General features: G+C 42.5%; 1 protein-coding gene across 1 annotated transcript; it reads left to right on the forward strand.

Annotated features, from left to right (window-relative positions):
- The first annotated feature begins 6,109 nt into the window (after positions 1-6,109).
- On the forward strand, positions 6,110-8,904 carry LOC137839086 (uncharacterized). Its single transcript, XM_068648215.2, has 3 exons — positions 6,110-6,845; positions 7,183-7,929; positions 8,024-8,904. Exons 1-3 carry the CDS (start codon positions 6,110-6,112, stop codon positions 8,902-8,904), a joined length of 2,364 nt encoding a protein of 787 aa, XP_068504316.2.
- The last annotated feature ends 477 nt before the right edge of the window (positions 8,905-9,381 follow it).

Genomic DNA, 9,381 nt, shown 5'->3' on the forward strand with positions numbered 1-9,381 from the left:
AACCACTTTTGCAATTCAAAACCATTCATCTTCTCCAGTCTTTCCACTAATATTTTTTTTTCTCTCAAATTTGAAGAGACATTCTTCTTTCTATGCAACTGTTTGAAAAGTAACCACTTCTTCAATTCAAAACCGTCTAAGAGCTGTTAAAGAGGAGAATCCCCTTTATATATAGGTATAGATATATATATTTTTAATTAAATATGTTTAAAATAATTAAATAATTATATTTTTTTATCACAATAAATCAAATGTAATATTATTTTAATAATGTGATTCTTAATGAGTAAAGAAATTGAAGTTATTAATTTATAAAATAAAATAAAATGTATACATTAAACAAATAGAAAAAGCAAAATAAGATAAATAAAAGAGATGAAATATGAAGAAAATTAGCAATACACATTTCAGAATCTAAAAATTAGAGTTTTTGAAGCATTGAGGAGACAGAATACATGATGAGGTGGCTGTGATGAAATGTGAAGAGGAACAGTAATACACTACACTGTTTCAGAATCTCAAAATTAGAATTTTGAGGAGGCGGGAGGCATAGTGGCAGCCAAGGAAGACTGTGTGCGCTTGCATTTAGATGTTGGAAGGGTCAACAATGAAGGCGTTTGCTCACGTTGAGCATCACAGCTTGGAACTTCTCGATTTCTTCTTCTCTATCTCCTTCTTCCTCTTGTGCTTGAGAAATATGAAAGAAAACGCACCAAAATTGAATTTGTTGAAAGAATACCAAAATTGAATTTGCACGCACTTGGGACTCTGTAGAAAGAATATCAAATAGCATCAGACAATAGTTTTTAAGATGTTTCTATATTCTTCCTCTCTCATAGTTTTCTTATATATAATTTTTTTTGCCTAAAAAAAGTAACCGTGCATAAACCCACATTTCAACCCTATCCCTCCACCCTTCTCTAATAAAACGTATCAATCTCTCCACTCTCCTGCCCATTAAGTGAGAACAAATAAAATAAAATTTTAAAATTAAAAACGCTTATTTAATAAAGAAGAATATTAGTTTTAAAACAGAAAAGTAACCAATTTCTCCACTCACCTGCCCATGAGAACAAATAAAATAAAATTTTAAAATTAAAAAACGCTTATTTAATAAAGAAGAATATTAGTTTAAAACAGGAAAGTAACCCATTTCTCTCCACTTTCCTATCAGTTAAGTAGTGAGAACAAATAAAATAAAATTAAAAAATTAAAAAACTATTTTATTAACTTCTGAAATTATAAAATGTCCAAATAACTAAAATAAATTGATAAAACAAAATATTAAGTAAGGATAAAATAGGAAAACAATTTAGAGCAGTTAAAGTGGAGAATCCAAAATGTCCAAATAACCAAAATAAATTGATAAAACAAAATATTAAGCAAGGATAAAGTAGGAAAACAATTTAGAGTGGGGAATCCCCTTTATATATAGGTATAGATTAGTGGTGCTCACTTTTTTTTATGATAAAAAGGATAAAAAAATAATTTTTATCTTAATTATTCAAATAAAAAATATTATTAAATTGATAAAAAAATATAGTCATAAAACACATTTTAAAATAAGAAATAGATAGTTAATTAAGTTTAAAAAAATTATAAAAATTAAAAGATAAAATAACAAAATAAGTTACACTCATAAAAATAAAATTGATAATTATTGATAATAAATTATATATACTAAAAACCGTTATAAAACAAAATGTATTTATCTATAAAGAGCAAAAGCACCTTGTATATGTTGTGTATTCACATTTTTTACTTTTTTATTATTATTATTATTATTATTATTATTATTATTATTATTATTATTATTATTATTATTATTATTATATTATGCATTTGTATCTTTTAAATATCAAATATCACTAAGAAAAAAATAAATCAGCTATGAGTTTCAACATACAATTTTAATAATTAAGTTACAGTAAAAAATATATTATAAATTCAAATGAACATAATTATATTAAAGCAATTACACCATCTGTTTTATTCTGAAGACTTGAAATTACTAATTTTGATTTGTTACTAATATAAAACTAAAAAAAGAAGAATATAATAATGAAAAGAGAAATGAGAAGAATAAGATGAGAAACTTCAGTAACAAATCCTAAGAAAATATCTATTTTCTAATCTCTTTTCCACAACAATGTGGTATACATAATGCATTCATGCTCCACATCAACAATGACATCGAGATAACTTTGTACCTGTGCAAAAATATGAATACTTTGTACTTGTGCAAAAATCTGAATGTTCTGTATTCAAGTAACAGTTTGGGATATTCTGCTTCTCTATCTTCTTCCTTTACCGCCTCCACTTGTTGTACGAAAATAAAAAGCAAGAGTAAAAGAAATAAAATAAAAATGATGAGCATTAACAATTAAACAATCAAAATTTATACAACTTGTATTGATTGATCATAACAAAATAAACGATAATGGCATTGGTTCAATAAAAAATACCTTTAGATTGGTGAGAATGAAAAAAAATTCTAAATTTTTGTGATTTACATTCACCTTTTTATGCTTCTTTTTCTTTTTGTTCTTTTGTCCATTTCGGTCTTTTTTTTTTCACACTTCTCTCAAAATTTTCTATTGTGTTGTACATTTTTGCTCGACTTAAAGGAACGTCATCAAACCACATTTCAATTCAAAGTAAAGTTTTATTTGACTCATTCTTTTCAAATAAATGTAGTGTGTGCTCAATCAGTTTCTTTCAAATTTAATATAACTCTTTCTTTATTTTAATTTAAGTAATTATAAAATAACGAAATAACTAAAATAAAATAATAAAATGAAACATTGATATGAGGATAAAATAAAACAAATTTGTCTACAACAAAAACATTTATAATGAAAAATCTCTTTATATAAGTATAGATTATAGATTAATGTGAAAATAATTTTACAAAAAAATTCTCATAAAAATAATCTTAGAAATATAACAAGTTTTTTATTTTCTCCTTACCTTACTAAAAAATTAAATGATTAGTTAATAACTTATATTTTTTTTTATCGGCAAAGTTAATAACTTATATATATCATTGAGAACTAATTCCTAGATATCCAAACACTATAAAAATAAAATTGCTAAGTAAAGGAGGAAATTAATCGTTCATTTCATTTTCATGATCTGACCAAAATAGACTAAAATTGATTATTAAAACACGTATATTATGTAGGTATATAAAAACGATCGATATCATGTGTAGTATATAGCTCGTAAAAGATATATTTGGTATTTCTTTTACAGCAACAATAAATGGACTTCCTTTTCCCTTTCCTTAACAAAATCCATTTTTCTTCTCAATATAAATAATTAAGAATTACTCTACTAATTCAGTCCTTTACCACAATAGGCTCGGTTTAGAAAAAAAAAAGTTAATGTCATTCTTTATAATCAAATTTCTACCCTGAATCTTTAGCCTTTATTATTAGAATTTAAAATAATTAATAGTTAAAAATTTAGTAACTAATATTAAATAATAGTTTAAAAAATATTTTATAAACTTTTTTTAATAATATAAACTACTTTAAATACTAATATTTTTTTTTTATAAAATAGTATCTAATTTAATTAATATAATAATTAATTATTATTTTTATTTAAAATTAGTTGTTATTTAATGATTTTTTTGGTGATTTTTTAGTAACCTCTTCCTTTTTTTCATTAGTTTCTTGTTCAACAAGCTTATTCATCTATAATTTATGATCTCAAAGATTATCAAAAATGAAAAATCTTTTATTCAAAAACTTTTGTGCCATTTGGCTACTATGATTTATCAATACATTTTAGGATGTTGACATTTAATTATTTTTTTTCAAATTTTTCCTAAATCAATTATTTGTTTAATGATGTGTGTGATCACTGTACCGGTATGGGAGAGGCCGAGACCTTAGAAGACTTGGCCGATAGGCCGAGAGGCCGAGATGAGGGAGACTCGTGCCGAGAGGCCGAGACCTTAGAAGACATGGCCGATAGTCCGAGAGGCTGAGACCTTAGAAGACTTAACTGAGACGGCCGAAGACCACAGGTATTTGGCCGATGGCCGACCCTCACCATGGGAATTTGGCCGATGACCGAACCCCATTACAATTAACGCTCAAACCGAGATCAGTGAAGCTAATCCATCATCAAGAATTAGGTAATGCAACCCTAAGCGGTATCCACCTCGATAAACGGGCCCAACAAGGTAGGCCCATTAGAATAATATAAATAGCACGCATTCCAAGGAGTAAGGTATGTCATTTATTACTGTTCACCTACCTGAGAGCTGACCACCCGCTTTACTAACTTGAGCGTCGGAGTGCCTTCGCTGGTACCCCCACCATCCGGTGTTCAGCCGAGGCCGAGGGCTGAAGGAGAAGCAGGAGGACGAAGAGAATCCCAGCTCACCACCCAGTCACTTGACCGACCAAAGGAAGGAGAAGAAGACTTCAATAGTTCTCTAGGTCCCATCTCCCTAGCAGGAACAATTGGCGCCCACCGTGGGGCCCGAGGGAAACTAGCTGAAGGAAAAAAGTAGATGGTCTCAACAAGAAGCATGGAAAGGATGACTGAAGCTGACCAAACAATGCTGCTGCTGTCTCTCCAGAGGGAGATGGCCGAGATGAAAAGAAGAGCCGAGGAGGCTGCTCAGAAAAACGAGCAAGAGCTGCAAGTTCTCCGCAGGGAGAACGATGAGATGAAGAAGAAGCTGGGGGAGGAAGGACCCTCGGACCTACCGACAAATGTCGTAGGCAGGTCCTACACCTCTCCCCCCAACCCGGATGTGGCCGAGGCGACGAGGGGCCGACCCCCTCCCCGAGAGACTGAGATGGGCGACGAGTCGTGCCTAATTAGGTCCACCCGGACGACCCTGACGGCCGACCCGAACTGCCGACATCCCTTTACAAACAACATCATCGAAGTCCCACTTCCTGAGAAGTGGAAGGGTTTCAACCGAGACCGATATGACGGGTCGACCGACACGGACGAGCACCTGGACGCCTACACCACCCATATGAGTCTCTACACCTCGGACGACGCCGTCTTATGCCGAGTGTTCCCCACATCCTTGAAGGGAGCAGCCCTTAGTTGGTTCACGAAGCTCTCACCCAACTCCATTGATAGTTTTGCCACGCTCGTCGCAAAGTTTGAAACTCAGTTCGCAACTCAGACTCGGCCGCACCATCTGACCTCCATCGCTCTGGTAGGCATCCGCCAGGAGAAGGGAGAGTCGCTGAGAACCTTCGTGGATAGGTTCAGTAAAGTGGCGATGAGCATCCGGAATCTGAGTCCGGACGTCGCCATGCACCACATGCTGACGGCCCTGCGTCCGGGGTCCTTTGTCGACAACCTGTGCATGCAGCCGGCCGACAGCCTGGACGAGCTGAGAAAGAGAGCTGCTAAGTACATGCAGCTGGAGGAGCTAAGAGAGTTCCGCAACCAGGCCCGTGCCGAGGCCGGCGGAGAGAGGAAGGAAGAGAAGGACCGCCAGGCGCGACCAATACAAAGAACTGACCGGCGACGAGAGAATCGAGACCGACCAATTCGATTCTCGAGATACACACCGTTGACGAATGAGAGAGGGAGGATCCTGGACGAGGCCCTCAACGCCGAGTTGATCCCTCCCCCAAGGAAGGTGGCCAGCCCAAATAATGCCGACCGGAGGAAGCAGTGTCGGTACCACCAAAACACTGGACACTCAACCGACGAGTGTCAGGCTCTTAAGGATAAGATCAAGGAACTTATCCAAGCCAGGCATCTTCGACGTTTCGTCAGGAATAACCAAGACCCACCCGGCCGGGAGGATCCACCCAGGCGGACGAGGTCATCTCAACGTGGCCGAAATGACCGAAATACCAGAGGCGACCGACAACCCGCAAGGGCCGACCCCCTTCGGAGAGACGATCCCCCCAGGGAGGCCGATCAGAGAGGTAACTGAGAGGTTATCAATACTATAGCCGGAGGCTTCGCCGGAGGAGGAAGCACGAACAACGCTCGGAAGAGATACCTCCGGGCGGTACATCAGGTGAACGTGGTGGCATTCCGACCGAGGATGCCACCCATTACTTTCACGGACGAGGACTTCAAGGGCGTAGACTACCGCCAGCAAGACGACCCGATGGTGATAGCGGTCGACATAGACCGATTCACCATACGGAAGACCCTCGTGGACCAAGGAAGTTCGGTAGATATCCTTTACTGGAAAACTTTCAAGGCTATGAGGATGGCCGAGACCGAGATGATGCCATACGACGACCACGTGGTAGGATTCTCGGGCGAGAGGGTGGGTACCAAGGGTTATATCGACTTGTACACCACCTTCGGAGAGGGGAAGAGCACCAGGACCTTCAAAATTCGATACCTGGTCATCGATGCCAACACCTCCTACAACATTCTCCTCGGCCGACCCTCCATCAACCGGCTGATGGCCATAGTATCAACCCCTCACCTTGCAATGAAATTCCCTTCGAAGACAGGGGACATTCTCACAGTCCACGTGGACCAGAAAGAAGCACGAGAGTGCTACGCCGAGAGCCTCCGGGTGGAGCCTCTAAGGGCCGACACCTCTCCCCTTTGGGCGAGAAAATCCTCCCGAAAGAATCGCTCCCCCAGGAAGGACCGGCCGAGGGAAGCCCAGCCAACCGTGACACTGGTAGACCTCGATCCCCGGGCGACCGAGGACAGGCTAGAGGCAAGAGAGGAGCTGAGGAGAGTCTCCCTCCTTGACGAAGAGCACAGCACGGCTGTAGGGACAACCTTGGCAGCGGCCGAGGCCGAGATCATGCATGACGCGCTAAAAAAGAATATCGACATGTTCGCATGGACGTCGTCCGACATACCGGGAGTGAGCCCAGGTGTCATCACCCATCGACTGTCAATATTCAAGGAAGCCCGACCGATCTCCTAAAAGAAGAGAGACTTGGGCAACGAAAAGCGACTCGCGGCAAAGGAGGAGGCCGAGAAACTCCTGTCGGCCGGATTCATAAGGGAGGCCTGATACACGACATGGCTGCCAATGTCGTCATGGTCACCAAGCCGAACGGTAACTGGAGGATGTGTGTTGACTACAGAAACATCAACAGCGCATGTCCGAAAGACACCTACCCGCTTCCGAACATTGACCGACTGGTGGATGGGGCGGTCGGCCACAAAATCATGAGCTTCCTGGACGCTTACTCTGGCTATAACCAGATAAGCATGCACCCGAAGGACAAGGAGAAAACGGCCTTCATGACGACCGACGCCAACTACTATTACGAGGTCATGCCATTCGGCCTCAAGAACGCAGGGACGACCTACCAGCGCCTCATGGACAAAGTCTTCAAAGGCCTAATCGGCCGAGCGGTAGAGGTGTACGTGGACGACATAGTCGTGAAGTCCGACTCATTTGGTCAACACCTGAAAGACCTGGACGAGGTCTTCAAGGCCTTAAGGGGAGTCAACATGAAGCTCAACCCCGAAAAATGTACCTTCGGGGTCGAGGGAGGGAAGTTCCTAGGCTTCATGCTCACCCACCGGGGGATAGAGGCCAACCCCGACAAGTGTCAAGCTATACTCAACATGAGAAGCCCGAGCAGCGTGAAAGAGGTACAACAACTCTTAGGGCGGCTGACCGCCCTCTCCCGGTTCGTCCCCTGCCGGGCCGAGAGGACGAGGCCGATGGTCCAGCTGCTCCGGAAGGGCAAAAGGTTCGTCTAGGACGACCAATGCGAGGAAATCTTCAAGGAGTTTCTCACATCCCCGGCCGTCATCCAGAAGTCGAGACCCGATCACCCGATCCTTGTCTATCTAGCAGTCTCGGAGGAGGCAGTCAGCGCTGCCCTGGTACAAGAGACCGAGGGCGAGGAACGTCCAGTGTACTTCGTCAGCCGAACCCTCCACTCGGCCGAGACCCGATATCAGATGATCGAGAAGGTGGCTCTCGCACTGGTCCTCACGGCAAGACGGATGCGCCCATACTTCCAAAATCACTCCATAAATGTAAGAACCGACTACCCTATTTTCAAAATTTTGTCTAAACCGGACCTTGCAGGGAGGATGATAGGATGGTCAGTTGAACTCTCCGAATTCGACATACGCTATGAGCCGAGGAGCGCCATCAAGTCTCAGTGCTTGGCCGACTTCTCGGCCGAGCTGACACCATTGCCCACCCTCTCGGGCGGGTGGACGCTCTATGTGGACGGCTCCTCAAACAAAACAGCTTGTGGAGCGGGAGTCGTCCTGGAGGGGCCGGGCGACCTTTTTTTGGAACAAGCCCTCCAGTTCGGATTCCGGGCGACCAACAACCAGGCTGAATACGAGGCCTTGCTGGCCGGGTTGAACCTAGCCTACGACATGGGAGCGCGCGAGGTTACATGCAAAAGCGACTCTCAGGTGATGGTCGGCCAAGTCAACGGAGATTTCGAGGTTAAAGAGCCTTTGCTGCAACGGTACTATCACGCGGCCAAAAACAGTATCGCCCGCTTCAGCAAAGCACCCTTGCAACACATACCGAGGGAGGACAATAAAAGGGCCGACATCCTGTCCAAGCTCTCGGTCACCAAAAAGAAGAGCCATCAGAGGTCAATCATACAAATATGGCTGGGACACCCAAGTGTGACGGAGGCCGAGGCCGAGTGCCTGGCTATAGAAGAGGAAGAGGCCGAGGCCGACAACTGGATGACACCCGTAATTCAGTACCTAACGGACAGCACATTCAAGGCCGGCCAAGAAAAGGCGATGAAGCAACAATGCGCCCGATACACCATGATCAACGAAGATCTGTACCGGAGAGGGTACTCGACCCCCCTGCTAAAATGCATCACCAACACACGGGCCGAATACATTCTGGCCGAGATCCATGAGGGGGTCTGTGGGAACCACGCTGGGGCGAGGACGATGGCCGCCAAAGTTCTAAGGGCCGGCTACTACTAGCCGACCATACAGGGCGACTGTGCCGAGTACGTGAAGAAATGCGCCAAGTGCCAAGAGTTCGGCCCCCTCCACCACACCAGGCCGGAAGAACTGCACAACATCATTTCCCCATGGCCATTCGCCATATGGGGGATGGACATTATCGGCCCATTCTCCCCAGGGAAAGGGCAGACCAAGTTCCTCCTGGTGGGAGTCGACTACTTCACAAAATGGATTGAGGCCGAACCCCTTGCCTCCATCTCGGCGAAGAATGTGCAAAACTTCGTATGGATGAGCATTGTCTGCCGATTCGGCGTCCCGCACACGATAATAACTGATAATGGCCGACAGTTCATTGACCGAGGCCTACAGTCCTTCTATGACGACCTGGGCATCAAGTCCATCACAGCCTCGGTGGAACACCCGCAAACCAATGGACAGGCCGAGGCCGCCAACAAGGTCATACTCAACGAGCTGAAGAAGCGGCTCGGCAAAGCA

Source organism: Phaseolus vulgaris, chromosome 3 (genome assembly GCF_051622355.1).
Source record: "Phaseolus vulgaris cultivar YP4 chromosome 3, ASM5162235v1, whole genome shotgun sequence".
In the NCBI taxonomy this organism is placed as follows: Eukaryota; Viridiplantae; Streptophyta; class Magnoliopsida; order Fabales; family Fabaceae; genus Phaseolus; species Phaseolus vulgaris.